This window comes from Penicillium roqueforti, assembly GCF_015533775.1.
Source record: "Penicillium roqueforti strain LCP96 04111 chromosome Unknown scaffold_01, whole genome shotgun sequence".
Classification (NCBI taxonomy): Eukaryota; Fungi; Ascomycota; class Eurotiomycetes; order Eurotiales; family Aspergillaceae; genus Penicillium; species Penicillium roqueforti.
Genome location: NW_024067565.1, coordinates 119,513 through 139,753, shown reverse-complemented (window position 1 = coordinate 139,753; position 20,241 = coordinate 119,513). Strand labels below are relative to the sequence as shown.

Genomic DNA, 20,241 nt, shown 5'->3' with positions numbered 1-20,241 from the left:
TACAAAGTTGACAATTTCATGATTTCTTAGAATTTGATATTACCACCCTACTTAGGTAGCTCCCATACAATGTTAGTTACTTATTTCTGTCATCCGGTGACAGATTTGGCTTTCCATGCCTGTGAAATTATGAACATCCACCCATATATTCGGCTTCAAAACGGGAAGTTAGTTGAGCCTACCCCGAATTCGACCAGCTCTGACTCTAAAGTCGAGAATTCAGGGTAAAAAAGATTGAAATATGGCGTGGGAATTTGTGCAGGCTCAGGAACCTGCATGCTAGAAGCAAGATCGTGGCGAGCCCCGTCGTCGAGTAAATCAGTATTTCGGGGGAGTTCGCACTGCTGTGACGACGTATTTACATAGTTCGAAGCGGTGGAAGATGTGTTGCGCTTGGGAGAATGGCACTGCCTGTCCGGGAGCCACATGCGCTTTAACAAACTTGCAAACCGACTAGCAATATGGGAATCGCTAATGGCAGCTTCTTCAAGTACTTGTATAAAATGTTGCACCAAGTTGACGACTTCGGTATGTTCTGTGCTCACGACGGCTCCAAAGACGTCCGCTTTGTATAAAAACACCGCGGAGTACACAGTATACCTATTGATCAATTAGCCATTCCCAGAGACAATCCGTATTGTTGATAGTGATACGTACATGTAGAATCGGAACGGCATATAGCGAATCTGCGCCTGAGAAATTGTCTGGACAACTATTGTCAGGATCGCCCGGGCTGCATCCACTGCTTCGAGCACATATGCACCCTCTGCGGTCGACATGATGCCCCGTGGAAACAGAGAGGGGGCTCTCTTTGGCCCTGAAGTTGTTGCCCGGTTTTCTCCCGCAGGGCGACTGTGATGAGCTGCCCTGGAAAGAAGTGACTGGAAAGAAAATGAGTTTGCGTACAATCGAACGTACTCCTTGAAGATATGCATTGTACAGTGCAGCTTGGGAGATGTCTCGAGACCATCCCAACGGTCTTTCCACGCCGACATGGAGTGCCGAAAATCATCTAGGTAGCGATTGTAGTCTCCTCTTCGAACCATTTGAGTTCTTCGCTCCTTGGACGCGTATAAAGTGTCATGCACGTTGTGAAGAAGCTGCGTGAGCTCAATAGTAGCCTGTAGCACATGTGCATATTTGTGCTCTGCATCTGCCCTGAGACGTAGAGTTGGAAAGTCATTGGCCGTAAAGTTCGTCGAGAGCGATGGCCCACGAGACCAGAATGATTGTCCCATACGGACGGAGATCTGTCGGTCGGCGATATATACAACTAAGCTAGTCAGTATCGATAAGGAACCAGCAGGAATCTATAGAACGCACATATCCACGCTAGAAGGTTTCGATTCTCGAGTTCTTGCGACTCCCCAAGAGCCGTCTCCCGAAAGGATGCCTTGTCTAGACGCAGGAGATAAGAATGTCTCACCGCCTGGCCGATGAGTGACCAGGCCATATTATCCTCGACGGCACTCAGGTTCCTCGGGAACATATTAGGATAGGAACAGGTATCGAGTTGCATATAAGGCACCCACTCCGAGAGAAGCAGGAGACCTTCGACAGACCCGACCCTTAAGGTAGATGGCGTGGCGAGGAGTATATCTAACAAGTGCCGCTTGAGATATTTCCAGCAATGTTGGTGGATATCCTTATATGCGGGCTCGTCTTTGGATGCGATGGTCAGAAGCACTGTCAGCAGGAACGGCTCATCTACTGCCGCCTTGCGCGGATCCGTTGTTGCCAGAAGCCGTTTCGGGGCGAGGGGACAAAAAGTGTGGTAATTTGCTGCGTAGCTAGAAAGTGTCAGAAGGGAAATCGCACACGGAATATAAAGGGCCTCATACTGATGTATTAGACGGCAAACAGTATCTGTGCCTAACACACCGATCACCAATGTCTCTGTCTCAGACAATGTCGACTGTAACACAGGAGGCTGAATCGACTCGATCGGACCATTAATATTGAAAGCGGTATCCGTCCCCCCTCGCTTCGTGGATGGAGTCACCGGGAAAGGATCGAAGGTCGTAGAGTCATTAGGGTGATTGGGAACCTGGGAGTCGTTCGCGGCGAGTTGGGCAAGGATCTGGAGCGCATCACCCGGATTTGTTAACTCAGCGTAGATGGGATCATCCATTACTTTTTCGTCGTCTCTATTTTGTTCGTCATGCAGTCCGTGGCCTATATTAGCCCGCGTTGGCGTAGAGCTTCGGTCCCCGTATGGACGTCGAAACCGTGAGAAGTCGCCTCCGCGCCGTGACCCGGCGGGCATGCACTCATTGCTAGAACGGAGGCACTGTACGCAAGAAGGTTTTGTCCCTTCGGACAAGTTGGACCTGAAAAATGTTAGTGAGAGCGGAGGTTGACTGAGGTGTACAACTCACGGATCACATTTGAGTTTCCGCTGACGACACCGCTGACACGCGCGATAGACACGGAGATTTTGGCTACGAGTCATTGTGCATGAGATTTACAGATAGCAAGGAGTAGGAAGCAGAAAGGGTTGAAAAAGGGATTTATTCCCCGGATTAACCCCGCATCCGCAAAATCTGTGGGGTTCGGTAATAGACGGGACTCTATACGTCACATGCGTATGTCCAAGCTTATATGTGGAATATATATTCCTACCAGACCGTAACAAAGACCTCGGTTCCTGCCTAGGGTCTAAGGGGGCGATATTCCTAGTTCGGTATTCCACAAAAAAGTGGTTTTCACAAATTAAACCCTTTTCCATCCTTTTCTGTCTAGTACCTACAAAACTTGGGATGGGGAGAAGATATATGTACACAAAGAGAACCCTAAAAAGACTACTAAAAAGACTACTATTGAGCCAACTAGATCATACCCTTTTCAATGACAGAGGCTATTCCTATACTATGGATTGTGGCTATGCCGAGCTAATTACTCATCGAAACACTAGTTAAAACCCCTGAACTCACTTGAATAAGTGCACAACTTGCGTGTTACAGTACTCAAGGAACCCTGTAGAGCCCCATTCACCGCCGATTCCACTCTCTTTGTGCCCAGACAACATCGCCCGAGGCGTGGTTTTCGCCCAGGAATTCACAAAGACACTTCCAGCCTGCATTTGCTTGGCTACTTTCTCGGCTCGGGAAGCATCTCCACTCCACACGGATGCGCCAAGGCCCGAAGTCGTTCCGTTGGCGCGAGCGATAACATCATTTTCATCGGACCATTTGAGGACTGGCACAATTGGACCTAAACACAGCAGAATTAGTATGTTCATTTTTTCCCATGGGACTGATCAACGAACCAAATTGCTCTTCCACAACGATTCGTGCGGTCGGAGGAGGATTGTCCACAATGCTTGGAGAGATGTAGTAGCCTTTTCCTTCTATCGCACGCGGAGCGAGAGCGAATTTGTAGCCCTGGGCTTTGGTATCGGCAACCAGGTCCTGGACTTTGTCATACTGCATTTTGTTCTGCATCGGACCCAGTACAGTGCTAGGGCTGTCAGCCTTGCCCACCTCCATTTGAGAGACCGCATCCACCATAGCCTTCAGGAATGGCTCGTAAATGCTTTCGTGGACGTATACTCTCTTGGTGGCGACGCAAACTTGACCGCAGAAGACGAAGCACCCCATGGCCACTTCAGGGGCAGTTTTTTCGATGTCCACATCAGGGTAGACAATTGCTGGATCATTTCCTCCCCTAGAAAATCTTGTGTGTGAGCAGGATATTCTTCGAGTGCCGTGCGAGGGAATTATACGCACAGTTCAAGAGTCACACGTTTCAGTGTCGCGGCTGCGGAAGCCATGATTCTCTTTCCAGTTGCACTGGATCCCGTGAATGAAATCTTGTTGACATTGGGGTGCTGAACCAGCGCTGGGCCAATAGAGTCCTCGCCACCAATGGCTTGGACGACGCCGGGAGGCAAGATTTGCTGCGCCAGTTCAACAAATTTGAGTGCCGAGTACGGCGTGAAGGGCGACGGCTTGACAATGATCGTACATCCGGTCAGCAAAGCTGGCAGGATCTTTCCAATAGACAAGACGAGAGGGAAATTCCATGGGCAGATAGCAGCGACGACTCCAACAGGGACATGACGAGTGATTGCGATGCGGCTCTCGTCTTCGAGCCTCTCTTCCGGAATGCGAAGCTGCACGTTGTGATCAAACAGAGCAAGAACTTCGTTCGCCTCGCCGGCTGCTACGCCACGGGGTTTGCCACACTCTGCCATTAGTAGCTTGGTGAAATCCTCAATGTATGGCTCGTAAAGCTGTCTCCACTGAACGAGCTTGCCCACTCGCTCCTCAAAGGGTGTCGTAGACCAGGACTTGAATGCTTCATTGGCAGAGCGAACAGCATCTTCCACGTCATTCTTGGAGGCCACGGGCACACTCCATAGCTTGGATTCCGTGGAAGGATCAACGCTGAATGTCGTGGTATCGGAGACTCGGCTCTCGCCATTGACTATGTTGAAGAAGGTTTCGAAGTTTAGGGTTGAGTCGGCCATCGTGTATGACTGGGTTCTTTTTGACTTGGTCGTAAGGGGTTGTGCGATATGGCTTGGGGTGATAAATGTGCGCTTTTGCTGTGATGGTGCCGTATTTATCTATTCCAAAGATCCCAATAGATCGCCCCGCAATCCTCGCTCATAGCGGAATTTCGAATTGCGCCCGTTAGTATGCGCGCCATCTATAGCCGACACGTAGGTACGGATGGCCATGTGAACGCGGACATTCGAGGACGGCTGGAGATGGAAACAGATGGCCACGAAGCTCGGATTCCCCAGGATTGCGGGGGTGGGTCCCGAACGGAACTCATCTATAAAACAAAGAACAACCAATTCCCAATTCTTCCCAATTCACACCACCAAGGTCCTTCGTTAGCTACTATTATCCTCTCCGAAGTCTACATTTCTCACCATGGAAGTCCCCAAAACCCACAAAGGCTTGATCTATGACAACCCGGGCGAGATCTCCACTCGCCTGGTGGAGTTGGATACTCCAACCCCAGGCCCTGGGCAAGTCCTCGTCAAGATGTAAGTTGGACTCATTGGCGTTATTGAATATCACTGACATCAAGCCAGTACTCACTCCGGAGTATGCCATTCGGATCTCAGCCTCATGACAAAAACAGTAAGACCAATCTTTCTTCACAGAAATTTCGTGGGATGCTTTGCCTGACTGAATCTCGTTCATTAGTGGAGCTGGCTTCCAGAGCCTGTAAAAAGCGGACAGGTTGGCGGCCACGAAGGCGTCGGCATCATCGCCCAGCTAGGACCGTCATGTGAGGTTTCCGGAGTGAAGATTGGTGACCGTGTTGGCATCAAATGGGTTGCCTCCGCCTGTGGCAACTGCATGCCTTGCTTGGCTGGCGCCGACGGCATCTGCGCGAACTCCGAAATCTCGGGCTATACATGCCCCGGTACATTCCAGGAATACGCTCTGGCTCCTGCCCACTATGTGACGCCGATCCCGGAGGGGTTGGCAAGTGAGGTGGCTGCACCGCTTCTTTGCGGCGGTGTTACGGTTTACTCAGCCCTCAAGAAGAGCAGAGCCCAGGCCGGGGATTGGGTGGTAATTACTGGAGCCGGCGGTGGTCTAGGTCACCTGGGAGTGCAGCTCGGAAGCCGAGGCATGGGATTCAGAATCATCGGTTTGGATATAGGAGCCAAGGAATCTTTTGTAAAGGAGTGTGGTGCCGAAGCTTTCATCGATGTCACCAAGTTCCTCGATGATGGAAGCAAGAGCATTGCTGACGAAATAATGGCCATTACTGGTGGGCTTGGCGCTTCAGCGGCCGTCATTTGCAGCGCAAGCAACGCTGCATATGCGGAAGCCCTATCATATCTCAGGTTCAATGGAACACTGGTGTGCGTAGGTGTTCCGGGTGATCCACAGCCGATTGCCGGCGCTTATCCTCACGCGATGGTCGGTAAGCAACTGGCCATTGTTGGAAGCACTGTTGGCAACCGTCGAGAGGCAATGGAAACCCTGGCTATGGCAAAACGGGTAGTCTCAACTCCTTTCCGTGTTGAGACGGTGCAGAACATCAATGATGCCTTTGCGGAGATGAAGGGCGGCAAGTTGCAAGGTCGTGTCGTGTTAGATTTAAAGTCGTGTACTTGTTAAGACCGTTTCTTAGGTTGATAGGAACTGCTCCCCCACCTTGTTCAATCTTCCTTCTTTTCTCTCTCTTAGGAAACACACACACACACACACACACAATACAACATGGCTTCCTTTCTCATAAGTCATCAGTACTTGGTATTGGAGTAAATGGCGCAACTCTTTATCTTAGATGACTTGCATCAGCGTTATGAAAACTGTAACTTATAGTCTTAAGACCTAGGTTGGTCCATAACTTCCAAATATTTCTACTTAGTCCTCGCAATTAGCTTCGTGGTAGAGGTTTGAGCTTCTCTGAATGAGGCGAATTGACACTGTCGGATTTTATAGTTTAGAACTTAGCTTTAATCTTATCTCACATTGCCGAAACGTTTGCAAAGTGGTCAGCTATATTGACTGGTTGCTTCCCGTTATACAGCTCGCTTCTTCTTTCTTACTATCTTAGTTATTTTGAATTCGATGCACTCTTCCTTGCAAGACCTGGCATGTTACTACCATTGACAACCTTCGAGGCGAGATCCAAAACCTTCAACGGCTCTCCAGGGTCAGGTTCAACATTTGCCTACCCCTCAAGCAAGATGTCCAAAGTCTTCACTTCTAGATCCAGAGAAATTCACCGGTCAGTCAGTGAGATACTGTGGAGGTTACGTGCCGATCACATGCTGATGTCTGGTTTGTCAGGCTTCACATGGCTATTAAACAAGCTCGATCTCAATTGTAGTAGAGAATCCATCCTTCTTCATCTCTCTCCCTTGCCTCAAGCAATACGATACATGAAATGCCGCTATCGTGCAAAGCTTACAATCGATGAACCAGCCATCGGAGATTCTACCGCCCAGACCTATTGCGTCTACCTCAACTCGCAAGCCAAGTTCAGGCCATGGTCCTTCCCAAGCTCGCTATCGCACACGATTCCAGCGTGTATGATTTCAACACAATTCTCGACTAACTCCGTCGTGTTTATCACAGTCCCACCAAGACTCAGAAAGCCAAAGATCGCCTCCTTTATACAGACTTGTTGCAGGCGAACAACTCACGCTGCGGGGATGGTCATACCAGAAAACCCCGGCGCGTGAGCACAACAAGGATATTAACACAAAAGATCGGGAACTGCGCGGAAACTTACCCTTGGGTTCATTTTCTCGGAAGCTGGAGCATAGGAAACCGCAACGTTCACGGAATTTACTTGCAGTGTAAAGACCTGCGGCCTGCACAATACGAGGATTCTCTCCGTGGAGAGACATGGAAGAGGGTTTCAGACCCTTGTTTCAACTGTCAGGAAATAATCAGTATACACGGGGGCGTAGTTAGCAACTTTTTCTAGGTATAGTGGCTCAGCAAGGGCCCCTCCTAAATGTTATGCGCTTCGCTTCGCAATGTATAGCTGTCTTATATGGCGCTGAGTCGGTGCTTTGTAGTCAAATTCAATTAATCGTCATGGCCAATTCTTATGATAGGATAGGCGGTTTTGCATTGAATGGTTTATGCATCGTTCTAAGTTTCTAGGATCGCGCTGAGTATTAGCTGCATTCTATAATTGCTAGAATAAAGAACATCATATTCCAGTCTCGTGCGGTAGGTTGATTCGTCTCCATACACGTAGATTCTGTATGCTGCAACTGTTGAACCTTGCAAATTGTGCAAGAATGGAAGCATCAATTAAAAACTATAATTATGACAAGGCAGAATAGGACGAAGCGAAACAATTGGTATTCAATTTATGATTCAAAATGACTTAATGTTCAGAAAATACAGAGTAAAACACAAAAAAAGAGTGACTTCATCAACATATAAAACATCACAATGATTCATACAAGCCATGGATATCCCAGCGCTACATTTTCAACAGTTCAAGGAAGTCCTTGCCTCACATCAGTGTGCTCATTCAATCCCCAAGCCGTCGAGCTTGAATCGTGAACGGTCGTCCGTCTCATGTCGCGCTTGTATTTCCGAACGAAAGGCCCTCCAACAGCCCGGTGCATAGTGCAAGTATTATCCCAAAGAACCAGATCGCCCGGTTGCTCCCACTCAATCTCCAAGGTATTCTCATTGCGAGTTGCGTACTTGAACAGCTGGTCAAACAACGCCTGTGATTCCTCGGGAGTAAGGTCTTCAATATGGTGAATGTGGGCCGCAAGGTACAAATTCATACGACCGGATGCCTCGTGGCGCTGCACCAATTGGTGCCGTCCCATAGGGTAATCGAGCGGGTTGATCCCGGCAAAGGCCTCGGGGGCGGCCTTTTTGCGAGAGTGGTGCATAGAGTGGCAAGCAATGTAGTTCTTGGCCAATAGCTGCTCCTTAAGCTCCGGCGAGAGATCGTCGAATGCCGTCCTCGTGTCTGCAAAGGCAGTGTGGCCACCCATGCCACTAGGTGGCAGCTCGTGTGCTAGGAGAAGGGAGTATCCGGCCCGGCGAGGGTTAAAGCTTGAGTCCACATGGAAGAGGTCATTACCCTGTGTACCCGTGATGGTCAGAACTGTTATGCAGAGATATTTCTTTCGATCATTATCTAGATATTTACCTTGTTTGCTTGGGAACGTGGGCTTGTGGGGTCAAGGATGGTCCCATCGGCCTCAACATTGCTGACATCGAAGAGCTCTGCGTATTTGAGACGGTGTTTCCGACCAGCGCTGATATATGGCTTCACGTCGTCCAACTCTCCGAATTTCTTAGAAAAATCGATATGCCCCTCATCTGTGAGACCGGTGTTGCGGAAGACGAGGACACCATACTGCGTTGTAACCACACTGTCAATTCGAAGACCGCATAATGGAAGCTAGCAATGTGGGGCATACCTTTGTTATAGCTTGATGTATCTCCTTGAAGACTTCATCCGTCAAGGGAGCCGAAAAGTCCACACCACTGACCTCGGCACCGAAAGTCCGGTGCAAAGGCTTGATAGAGATGTGGGAAAAGGTGGTTCCGTTTGTGGTGACAGTCATTTTGAACTTGAATAAGAGTATTTGAGAATATACTTTTGTGACTTATCTCGAAAGATCAACGCTATCTTTTATATATGCGATACGATTCTTGAAGAAATAGTTGAAGACCAAGTAAGTTTGAAGTGGATATCGAAATCCGTCTATTGCCGTTATAAATGCCTCGCCACCTGCTATAGCCATCTACAACCGATTGGATATTATGTTGTCACATTAGTTTTCAACTTCTCATATGATCTATGATGTCAAACGTAGCTTCAGAGGAACAGAGATGCTGAGATCCAATTCGTGGTAGAACTTCTCGCCCAACAGTCTTCGGAATGAGCTGGGGTAGAGCACTTCAGCCATGCTTTTTCCATCGCTCTTGCACCTAGAAAGTCCCCATCCAAAGTCGCCCACTTCCGAAAAACATCGATGTAGAAGTTACCCTCGGCTATACTGTGCCCACTGTCCAACGGCTGTTCCTGAAGATGGCGACAATCCCCATCTAAACCCGTCCCCACCCCCACCTTCCCCGCCATATCCAGAGAAGGCTAACATTGAAACCAGAGCGTACGAGACCGCTGTAAGTATCGCTCTATGTTTATAGAAAAAAGAGGTGCAGTGAGAAAGTTCCCAAGCCAATGGAGTAATCAGCCTAGGAAGTGCTGCTCAATGACCTCGGGAGTAGGACGAGGCTGCTCAGGTGATGACGTCGCTCGCGGGAAATTCACAGTTGTCAAAAAGCGGGGATGAGCACTAAACGCAAAGGGAAATTCATCGACCTCGGCCTCAAATCCGATATGTATGTACATACTGCTCCGTACATGTACATGTATTTGCGGGGCTCCGGGTGTTGGTGAAGCTGGGGATATCTCCGGCAAAACATTTAGCCGTGAGTCTGGCGGGCAACCACGGCAAAATCCCCAGAACACTTAGTAATCGCATGACTGGTTTCCAAAACCTTCAAGACACGGAATTCCTTATTCGGGTATTGGATTGCATACGCATCTTCCGTCGTCAAGGAAGGGTTTGCATTTTGTACCTGATCATGCGTCACATAACCTTCTCTCACCAACATTAACTATTCACAAGCCCACTTGAGTTAAGAAAGGGAATCCCTTTATTATTTTTAGTATGGTCATTCATGGCCTGAAGGTCTGCTAATCTCTTACTTGATCTCTCTAATGCTACGAGTCGATTTTCTGTCGCTATGTATCATACTCGGTGGACTGTTTGGCCTGTAGCGGGGCTCATATGTACCTTGTCTCCTTTATAACTCATGACTAGTTTGAATCTCACGATATGTAAAAAATTGCCATTATCAAACCAGAAGCGCATTGGGCAACGATATGGAACAGGATTCAAAATACTGAGAACAATGCTGAATGGCAGTTGTGGAATTTAAAACGGATCTACTATGCACAGGATGGTTGATCAACCTCAACCGATGCACAACTGTTAAGACAGTATGAGTCAGAAACTCAGCGTTGAATCTGTTGATGACTTCTTGCATTGCATGATATTCTCGGCCTCGTTTCAACACTGCAAAAATGGATTGTTAGTGTTCATTCTAAAGATTCCATCGAGTCAGAATATACCTTCACTCGGCACACAGCCCTGATTGATGCCTCCATATTCATCCAATCTTTGATAAGCTGCATCAAAACACCATTGAAGGTCATCGCCATTACCAGGGCGACATCAACATCTCCGGGATCGAATTGATCCACCACTGTAGCCACTAGGATAACAGCCAATACAGCCACCCGCATATCCAGGAAGAAGTCTAGACATTGTTGAACATAATACATCAAGTACATTGGACGTTGAGAGAGAGTGAATAATACCAAAGACACGAGAACACCAGGATCAGAAACTATTAACATTGATATATGCACAACTAACTATAAATTGTAATCTACTCGACCTCTACAACACCAGAACAAGGTAACTCACTGAACAGCCGTGCGAATCTATTTCGCCGGCGCAGCCTTCCAGAACAACCACGCAATCGCAGCAACGAATTTCAAACCAGCAGCCATCCATAGCGCAGATTGCATACCACCACTGCTACGACTCAGCCAGCCGCCGACAATAGCACCGACCAGGAGACACACAACGCCGGCAACACGACGGTTGCGCTTAACGTTCGTCGTCGGCTTATCGGTGATCTTTGGATCGGACGCAATATCAAAGTAGACACTCGTCAAGACCACGGTCGGGATCTCATTGTAGCCCAGCGCACGACTGCACGTCATTCCACCAGCGGATTGGAAAGCCAGCAGGGCGATCGGGATCAACTCGAGGAACAGCGGGCCACCGGATAGGGTGGCGTCATGGGAGGTGTGGGGGATGATATCGGCTTCGATTAGGGCGACGGCGATGATGATGAGCAGGGTCTGCACGAGGAATGAGATGAAGAGGGTTCCACGGCGGAGGGCGCCGACGGTGCGCATCGCGAGCGAGAAGATCATCGAGCCGAAGAAGAAGGACGCGATCGAGACGAGGGACTTGAGCCAGCCCCATGGCTTGTTAGTTGGTTGATTGGAGGCGCCGAGGCCGAGGAAGATGGTGTTTCCTGTTTTGAGGAGCGATTGTTAGTTTCTATTGTGTTTCCGGATGTTTTTTGTTTTTTGTTTTTTTTTGTTGGTTTGGGGTTTGCGCCCCCTTTGCGGGGGAGCGGCGGGTATGACTCGTACCGGTTTGCATTCCGAGGAAGCAGGACCACGCATTGTAGGCGCTGCTATCGCATAGACCGGTGAGGAAAGTGAGGAGCAGACAGACAAAGTCTGCGTGAGTGGGCGTCAGGTTCTGCTTCCATCGTTGGGCGAGGCTGGATTCTCTGGCAGGGACGTCTGGGGCTTCGAGATCGGGTGTAGCCGCGGCGTCTGTCTTCTCCATTTTGACAGGGTCTGAATGGCCACGAGTATGAAAGTGTACTCCGTCGTGCGTATAGGGTAAAAGATAGATGTTCGCAGGTGAAAGCCTGACAGAATTTTCGCGTTCCTGTGGTCGGCACGAGGCGACTTTCCGAGGGGGAAAAGTTAATTCCTCGGCGTTTGTGATCCGACTGTCTTTTTTCGATCTGCACGTAAACAAGTAGACAGGTAGAATAGCCGACTGCTTCAGGGCGAACTTGATATGATATTGCAAATCTTGCAACTAATGACCCCCTTGTATTCTGCTGCCTGGGAGCTCAAAGTCGTAACAAATAAATAGTCAGCACGCAATAGTGGAGAGCACTGGCGTAGTATCGGATAGGGCTGAATTAAGGACAGCCAACCACATCCTCTTTATATTACCCGTCTGCTCCAGACCGGGACTGATGATAATAGCGCAATCCCGGCTCTGCGATTATAGTACAAGGTCAATCCCAGGCATATCTAGCGGTGTACCAAGATGATATCGCTCACCGTAAGCCAAAATGAGTGCCCATTGAGCGATTGATGTATTCCTCGGTGTGTATATTGTAGAGGTGATTCTCTTTTCCATCCGGTCAAACAGTATTTCTTGCTAGTGTCGGAATGTGCCTTGTGACTGATCTGCCCCTTAGTTTTTGACTGTCCAGGTGACTTTGGGTCCCGAGGTCCGGTCCCACTAAACAGAAATTGTAAGAATTAGGTATGCTCATATAAAAGGTAGATGCCCCAAATAATCTCATATCGAGGTACCTTTTATACTGGCGTGTCATATATATTGCATAATTATACGGGCTGCACGTTCATCAAGACTTCTCTACTGAATGGGAGCCGGGTAGATTGAGCAGTAAGCCCCATGAACCTTGTAGCCACAAGAAGGTATGGGCCTTTTCCAGTAATGTCCTCGTCGTTCCGTGAAGCAGTGAGTCCCGAACCCTTAAAGACAATGGACAGTGTTGATCGCTTGTCATCGACGAGAAAGTCGCGACACTGCCTGATGGCATCGTCTGAGTCAAATGGAGATAAGTCGACGGTTGGGAGGATCTAGATGAGAAAGTTTGCTTGTCCTTTGACTCTGATGATCAAGCGCGTCCCATCAGGTCTGAATCGCTTCATCGATCAACGACTCAAGGTCACTTGGCCGAACATTGGAAAGACTATTAGACGAGGAAAGAAGGGTTACTTCTAGCCCTGTCTGAGCCTTCATTGTAACAATTCGAAGATAGTGGTTGGACAGCGATGAGTTTTGCGTAGAGTGAATTATGATGTGGGGATAGGTTGAACCCCATGGATACATCCATGGATCTAGATGTGGTCGCAATGGCCGCCTTAGATCCAATTACCTAGGTAACTACCACCATGACTATCAGTAATTGGTCCATTTTCTTAGCGATCCCCTCCCGGAGAAGTTATGCTCGACTTCTGAAAATGCCAATCAATCGAATCCGGCCTGCTCGGCGCAAAGCTTTTGGCCCCTTGAGACATTTAAAAAGTTTTCTAGTCCATTGTAGACAAAATGGATCGCCATGATATAGAACTCTGATTTCTTCGCGAGTTGTTGGGTAAAACATGCAAAGGAAAAATCGCGAATTCCAATCTTGGACTCACGATGATGTAAACTTGCGCTCCTTAACTAGTTAGGTGATAGGTGGTTTAAATGACGGTGTAAGAACGGTGACCACCAGCGAATCCTCACTATTGTATGATTTTATTTATCATTCGTTCGAAGTCCCTCTTGCCGCTTACTCTTCAGGGCCTTCGGCCCATTATTCACTTGAATGCTCCCTGAATATTCTGCACGCCCATAAATCCTGACTTGTCCTTCCCCTCCCATTAACGGCTTGGTTACTACATGCAGAGTGCCCAGAGCATGATCAAGGACATGAGAAATGGGTTACCAAATCCGCAATATAGGAAACGTCGGAGTGAATTGAAGACACCTGACTATACCGGATGGGATGAATCAATTATCGGCAGAGTTCAGAAAAGCTGTCGCTAATGGTGATTGCGAAAATATAAAAGCTCTCCTAGAGAAGGTGTACGATCCGAACCAGACTGATACATCTGGGTGGTCTGCATTACATTATGCAGTCTGATATGGCCAAATAAAAGTAGCCAAGCTGCTTGGCAAAGGTTGAATCTTCAACAGCAGACTGCCGTGGCGAGGAACCACTTCATAAATCTGATATAGTTATACAATCACGCTCAAGCAATAGACGCAATATCCCTACTCAAGCCAACACTTGTGGACTACATACTAAATATAACAATCTACTTATCTCGTCAAATAGAAGTAGACTTTCCCCTGCCACTTTTTACTCTCAATACATCCAGCCACCATGTTATGCTTCACAGCTCGATAATAGACCATCATGGGTCGCTCGTCGTAAATCAAAGCTGCAGAGACAACTCCATGATATTTGATTTCACGTAGCTGTCAAGAAAAGAATGTCAGACCTGATCTCCCGAGTCAAAATACATACAAGCTTCCTTCGAGAACCACAACCACACGTGCATATAGCCATGCAGCATTGGAAATGTGTCACAAATTAAAGAAAAATGACTTACGGATGCACGCCCCCAATCTTCAAAGGGCACCCGTTCCCCGTTCCGCGCAACCATCAGTGGTGCCACGTCGTCGGTGGAATAAAATGTATTGCCGAACCAATTTAGCGTGTCCAGCTCGTGCTCGAATGGGTGACCCGTGGCAAGGATATATCCGTCCCATTCGCCGATCAAGTCGTCTGGCTGAAGTGGCTTGAGCTCGTGAAACACCGTGTTGACTTTTGCCCCAGTCACCCGGGAGTGCTTGGTGAGAGAGACAAATTTCTTGGCTGGGCTGGGTTGGAAATAGTCGAATGGCATGATTGGGAATTGGATTGTCATCTTATGTGTGTTGTTGGTCTAGGTACAACTTGGGGGTGAGGTCAAGTATTTGATTCTTGGCCAGTGGGTGTATGTATTTCTCCATCTTAGCGGGCTTCCTGCACTAAATATGAGCTGTGAGTGAGGTCCACACAGAATGTAATTCCTACAGAAGTAAAAAAAAACGGGCGCTTTATGCGCTTAAGGCAAAAATTCCCAAGTATGCTGTGAAACCTCTGATCTGCACACACCAAGTTAGGTAGAAGACACTAGTGTTTACTTTAAACTCCGCTGACTCGACATTCTATCTGATCGAAAAAAATCAGCCATCGTATCCTGACAGGAAGGGATCCTCGCATGGGAAATGCTGCCAATACCCCATCCTGCAAGTACCCGCGCTCTGAAATGTATCAGATCCTTCCAGCACTGGATTGCATACTGCATACCACGAAAACAACACAGCTTCTTCACCAAACGGGCAAAACATGGCGTACCAAGATTCTCTTGCCTGGTTGCCACATTCCAAGCGTGGGTTCGCCCCGCTCCGTGGCAGTTTTGCCTGGGTCGATCAATGATTGATAAAGAATGGGCTATTATGTACTCCGTAGAGCTGTGGCAAAGTGTTGGAATGGCTAGAGCCTCCTTTTTGGCGGGTAAATATTGTGATACTTTGGTGTTAAATAGTGGCCAGGGAAAGTGGAAGTATCAAAAAGACATGCATACCTATGTAGACAATAGTACGAAATGGCCACTGAGACATAGGAATGTAGTAAACTCAATCCCACCTCTTGACAACACAACAGAACTGTAACCTTTTGTGTATCTCTCCATGCTACCACTACCGAAAGCGAAACGCAGCCGCATTCTTCGCCCTCGAACCCCATCCGCTCCACTGCAATGTTAGAGACAAATTGAAAGCTAAAATGGACCGAACCGAAGGAATGGCTCGCTTACAGAAGCACAGTGGGAGAGATATACCTCTTGGATATCTTCAAAGCTAGTTATCTTATTGACACGCATTTCCCAACACCATCCCATTGGAATCTTGGCCAGTCAAAACCACAACTCACAACGTCCAAGTCCTCTCAACTTCCAGACAATCCTCGTCAATATGCTCCCACCCCAAATTACCCCACCTCGCAGGCCTCTCAATAGCGTCAACAAATTGTCTCAGCGCGAGCACTGTCTGTACCGCCCAGCGCTCCTTACTAACCTTCCCAATCCCAGCAGCCAACGGCGTCATAAGAATCCGCCCAATCTTCTCCTTCTCCTCCGCAGAGCGATTATGCCCCTCGACCTGACACAACAAGCTCCACACACACTCATAGACAACCTCCCGGTCCCAGCGGGCATCTCCAGGCTCACGCATTGTCGGACAAATAGCCACCCATCCACAGCCGTATTTATTCTGCTTTAGGTCATCCGGGAACTCGGCAAGTGTGCACGACCCGGGTGGCGCAAAGCCGCGCCATTTCTCATATAGCACTTTTTGCGCTGCGCGTGTCAGAGCGTGGTAGTCCTTTCGCGGGCTGAAGGTCATTGAGATGGCGTGGTCGAAGGCTCCGTCGAGGCGGCCGTAGGAGTTTGCTGGCGAGACGATTAGGTCAAAGGTTGTTGCTTCTGGGAGGGAGTTGAGGCGCTCGTTTATTGGGGTGATCTTTAGTTTTTCTGGGTTGTGATCTGGCCAGGTTGTTTTAAGCGCATCGTTGAAGGCTGTTATGAAGTCGATGTCCATGCATAGTAGGAGGATTTCAGGGATGTTGGCTGTCATATTTGATGGGGGTTTTATTAGCGAAGGGAGAAATATTGTTTGTTGATATAAGCTGGCAGATGTAAGACAGAGTGTAGTTGAATGGACGGAGGTACACAGCCCCACGCCACGTATGTGGGGACTCTACTAAGCCTGATGATGACTGTGGCTTGGCCTGATGAAGGAAGACATGTCAATGAGTGGATGGAGGGTGCATCTAGCATATAGCTGTGCAGTCGGTACGTGTATGTAGACACCTTCTCTTAACTATCTGCGTGGTGTGGCCATGATCTCCAGGCAGACACAAATATCCAGGCACCAACATGTGACCTTGACCCACTTCCTCTTTTGGAAGAATATGTTCCCTGGGGCCTGTGCTAACATTGAATTAATACAAGCAATATGTACCCGTGAACAACAATAAAACAGAAAATCACTCCTCCAACCCAATATCCCTCTCCTTCCTCAGAGTTGGCTCCTCCGACAAATCTGCACCACCTCCCACAGCCCGACTCTCTTGAGTCGACACGTACCGAATCAGGCTTTCACACAACCGATCTAGAACCCACTCGGGCTCTGTCTGTTTTGCCAGCATGGGACTGTTTTCACCAATCCAGTCCCAATTGAGAATTCCATATTCGTCTTCACTATTAGAAGGGCCTTCCTCACTTGCTGGCTGGTTTCTCTGTGACGATGGTCGCCGAGCTCGCGGGTCTGTGAACTGAATGAGCCGAGTGAATTCGACCCATTCTTCGTAGGAATATCGCTTTCTCTTGCGTTCCAGTGCTTGTTTCGACGCGCGGCGAATAGCGAAGGCAAGTTGCTGGGCAAGCTCGAGTGGGGTCGGATCCCGGACAAGTTCTTCAAGGGATCGGTGCGGATGAGACTCGGCCAAGTTACCGCTTTCAATATTAGGTTGACTAGAATCCTCGGGGTTCGCTCTTTCCCCAGTGTCGGATCCATCATCCCCCTCAAGGGGGAAACCGCGTCTTCGTTGCTTTTTCGCTTGGCGAGCCAGCAAGAACTGGGAAACGATAGGAATCCGACCCAAGGATGACTTATAGACATGGGATTGGGGAAGCACGACGTAATCAGCGACTACTTCAGTGGCGCGTTTGAAGCTAGCGACGACTGTGTCGCTCATCTCGGAAATAAGCATGGTCATGATTGGGATGGCGATTAGAGACCATACCACAAAGAAAGGTCTTCCTGGATTTGACTGCGGTGTGATATCACCGTAGCCGATCGTCAACAGAGAGGTGAAGCAGAAGTAGAGTGATTCAAAGTAGGTAATGTCCTCTAATTTCCAGAACACCACTGCTCCGCAGGACCACACAATTCCGAATGCAACGACGCTCATGATCAAATTGTTCCAGCGACGGAAACGCATAGTATCGAACTGAATACGGCGCATAGCATCAAACCGATCCTTTTCTTCACGCATAATGAGAATCTTGGGTCGGCGAGCCGTGGCTATAGCGTTGATGGTGTTGCGGATTGGCCGGTGATGCCGATGGCGTCGAGTCTTGGAGTTTTGGCGGGTGAGACCTGGAGGGGTGATAACTCCGCTAGGCGAGAGTTTATCTTTAGCAGACTCGAGCTCGTTGATGAGTGATTGTTCGAAAGTGGATTGCCGTTTCTTTTCGATGTGTTTCCAAATCACATTATCGTAGTGAACCTCACGACCATATTTAAAGGTACTTTCCACAACCAGCCCCAGAATGATAATTCCAATGACTGCGTATGGCCAAATAAGACCTCGACCAACGGCATTGGTGGAAATTATGTTGCCATACCCCAAGGTGAGAACAGTGACATCGGAGAAGAACAATGCATCGGCGAAAGAGATCCCGATCACCCGTTGAAAGATAGCCGCGCCAATTAATAGCCAAACCATCAATGCAGTCATTTGTAGGATCAAGGTTCGTTGCTCATTGGTCAGCGAGAAATGTTGCGGGTATTTACCCAGGAAATAGCCTAGCATGTTGATCATCAAGAGGACGCCCAAGAGAAAATAGAGGACTGCCGCAATGACGGCACTCCAATACGCCTGCGAGTAGACCCTATCAGCGCCTACTGGAGGAGCATATATATGCATGGCTATGGTAATTCCACAGAGCTACAAAAGAGCGTTAGGTCTGGGACATACAAAACTAGAGAAGTTACTCACGATTCCCGCAGCTAGGAACCACGAAATGATCGTCACGGGCAAGGCTATAATATAGCGTACAATCTGTGTGAAATTGAACAGTAAAAATGCATTGCCCACGATTCCGCAGAAAAGCGAAACGGCATTTAGAACAGTGGCCCTATTCGTGATGTTAGACAATCCGATCCAAAGTAACGCCCTCTCGCCCGTACTCACCAATGAGGATCTGGATATCCTTCTTGAATGAAGTTTCCAGCAGCACTTTGATTTTCCGAGAGGATTTTGCTTCGCCATGGCATAACGAGCGCAACGATTGACATAACGTTGGCGAGTGGTCCCGTTGTAGCAGCAATTAGCGGGATGGTCGTGGACGCAATCCACCACCACTGCGGTTCGTCATCTTCAGGTGGCCTCATGTGAATCTGACTCCGGATCCATTCCCATGGTGATAGCCTATCAGACTTTTCGTCTGTAGGCATCGCAACTGTCGTAGATATTCATCTAGCATAGCCATGTGCCCAGATCGGGAAGTCGAATGACCCTTATAGGTCTGAGGCCAAATCCTTCGGATACTTGGAATCAGGTAAATTGCCAGGAGCTAGATATTTGAGTTAAGGGAATCTTGAAGAGTCACATCCTCATCTGTCCTTGGGAGATTGCATCAGGACAGCGGAGAAGACGAGTATGAGTCTTGGTAGTTGTTGACCCCCAAGCAATTCTCCGAAAAATATCAACTCGAAATAATAATATATCACCTAATCATCTTAATTCGATGGTTCGAGCACTACAACATCACTTCACAAAGAAAACCTTGGAATGGATGATTTCAACGATCAGTCAGCTGGCAGTCCCGTGACCGTCCCACGTGCGTCATCATTATTCCAGACCTCAGTTAACAACACACCTGGGCAGAAATTTGATTCTAGAAGTTATTTTGAACAAGTCTGAGAGAAAATAGGTCTGATATGGCAAATAAGGTTGCATGGCCACATGGACTTGGAATCCACCTCCATGGTCTTGGCTATGAAGTATTGCTAAGTTTATGCTTTTATACCATGGCAGACTGTCATGAGCTTTCCATGTCATGTCAACTCCCAGGAGTTTCCATATGGTATAGCTGCTCGGCTGCTTTCTACAGTTCAACCTTCGGAGCCACGTGTCACAAGCACAGTATGACTCCAAACCAAGGGGGAGATTTATTAACCAAGTCAGCCAAGTCTAAGCCAAGTCCAAGCCAAGACTAATTCAGTATAGAAGCCAAGAACTGCTGCTCACATATACCCAGCAAGAGTATCAAATCCCCCAAAGCCTACATTCATACTAAACCAGATACCTCAATATCAACCACCATAACTATAAATAGTAACAGCCACCGTTCATTCTAAATAACACCTCAAATCCAGGATCACCATGCAACCCAAGACCAAAGCCACAAGTCATGCACGCAACCCCCACACTCCCGTGCCTCACCTGTGATAGGGCCGCCACACCCTCGGGTACCGCCAACCACCGTGCATGCAGCGGTTGGATTTCGAAATCTAAGCCA

General features: G+C 48.3%; 8 protein-coding genes across 8 annotated transcripts; 1 reads left to right on the top strand and 7 right to left on the bottom strand.

The window, feature by feature from the left end:
- Positions 1 to 89: 89 nt before the first annotated feature.
- LCP9604111_970 (Zn(II)2Cys6 transcription factor) lies at positions 90 to 2,452 on the bottom strand (the record flags this gene model as incomplete). Its single annotated transcript, XM_039073427.1, has 7 exons — positions 90 to 119; positions 183 to 600; positions 658 to 867; positions 919 to 1,273; positions 1,324 to 1,790; positions 1,842 to 2,330; positions 2,379 to 2,452. The coding sequence occupies 7 exons, from the start codon at positions 2,450 to 2,452 to the stop codon at positions 90 to 92; spliced, it is 2,043 nt and encodes a 680-aa protein (XP_038933518.1).
- A 477-nt stretch (positions 2,453 to 2,929) lies between these two features.
- Positions 2,930 to 4,471, bottom strand: LCP9604111_959 (aldehyde dehydrogenase family protein; the record flags this gene model as incomplete). Its single annotated transcript, XM_039073316.1, has 3 exons — positions 2,930 to 3,213; positions 3,269 to 3,666; positions 3,729 to 4,471. The coding sequence occupies 3 exons, from the start codon at positions 4,469 to 4,471 to the stop codon at positions 2,930 to 2,932; spliced, it is 1,425 nt and encodes a 474-aa protein (XP_038933507.1).
- A 412-nt stretch (positions 4,472 to 4,883) lies between these two features.
- On the top strand, positions 4,884 to 6,092 carry LCP9604111_948 (zinc-dependent alcohol dehydrogenase; the record flags this gene model as incomplete). The annotated part of the gene is made up of 3 exons (XM_039073205.1): positions 4,884 to 4,999; positions 5,048 to 5,096; positions 5,163 to 6,092. 3 exons carry the CDS (start codon positions 4,884 to 4,886, stop codon positions 6,090 to 6,092), a joined length of 1,095 nt encoding a protein of 364 aa, XP_038933496.1.
- Positions 6,093 to 7,939: 1,847 nt separating this feature from the next.
- LCP9604111_937 (TauD/TfdA dioxygenase family protein) lies at positions 7,940 to 9,034 on the bottom strand (the record flags this gene model as incomplete). The annotated part of the gene is made up of 3 exons (XM_039073094.1): positions 7,940 to 8,545; positions 8,614 to 8,823; positions 8,888 to 9,034. 3 exons carry the CDS (start codon positions 9,032 to 9,034, stop codon positions 7,940 to 7,942), a joined length of 963 nt encoding a protein of 320 aa, XP_038933485.1.
- Positions 9,035 to 10,986: 1,952 nt separating this feature from the next.
- On the bottom strand, positions 10,987 to 11,914 carry LCP9604111_926 (YoaK family protein; the record flags this gene model as incomplete). Its single annotated transcript, XM_039072983.1, has 2 exons — positions 10,987 to 11,591; positions 11,713 to 11,914. 2 exons carry the CDS (start codon positions 11,912 to 11,914, stop codon positions 10,987 to 10,989), a joined length of 807 nt encoding a protein of 268 aa, XP_038933474.1.
- A 2,292-nt stretch (positions 11,915 to 14,206) lies between these two features.
- Positions 14,207 to 14,796, bottom strand: LCP9604111_915 (uncharacterized protein; the record flags this gene model as incomplete). The annotated part of the gene is made up of 2 exons (XM_039072872.1): positions 14,207 to 14,365; positions 14,500 to 14,796. 2 exons carry the CDS (start codon positions 14,794 to 14,796, stop codon positions 14,207 to 14,209), a joined length of 456 nt encoding a protein of 151 aa, XP_038933463.1.
- Positions 14,797 to 15,862: 1,066 nt separating this feature from the next.
- On the bottom strand, positions 15,863 to 16,567 carry LCP9604111_904 (uncharacterized protein; the record flags this gene model as incomplete). The annotated part of the gene is made up of 1 exon (XM_039072761.1): positions 15,863 to 16,567. One exon carries the CDS (start codon positions 16,565 to 16,567, stop codon positions 15,863 to 15,865), a length of 705 nt encoding a protein of 234 aa, XP_038933452.1.
- Positions 16,568 to 16,979: 412 nt separating this feature from the next.
- LCP9604111_892 (uncharacterized protein) lies at positions 16,980 to 19,174 on the bottom strand (the record flags this gene model as incomplete). The annotated part of the gene is made up of 3 exons (XM_039072649.1): positions 16,980 to 18,665; positions 18,717 to 18,855; positions 18,912 to 19,174. 3 exons carry the CDS (start codon positions 19,172 to 19,174, stop codon positions 16,980 to 16,982), a joined length of 2,088 nt encoding a protein of 695 aa, XP_038933440.1.
- Between the last annotated feature and the right edge of the window lie 1,067 nt (positions 19,175 to 20,241).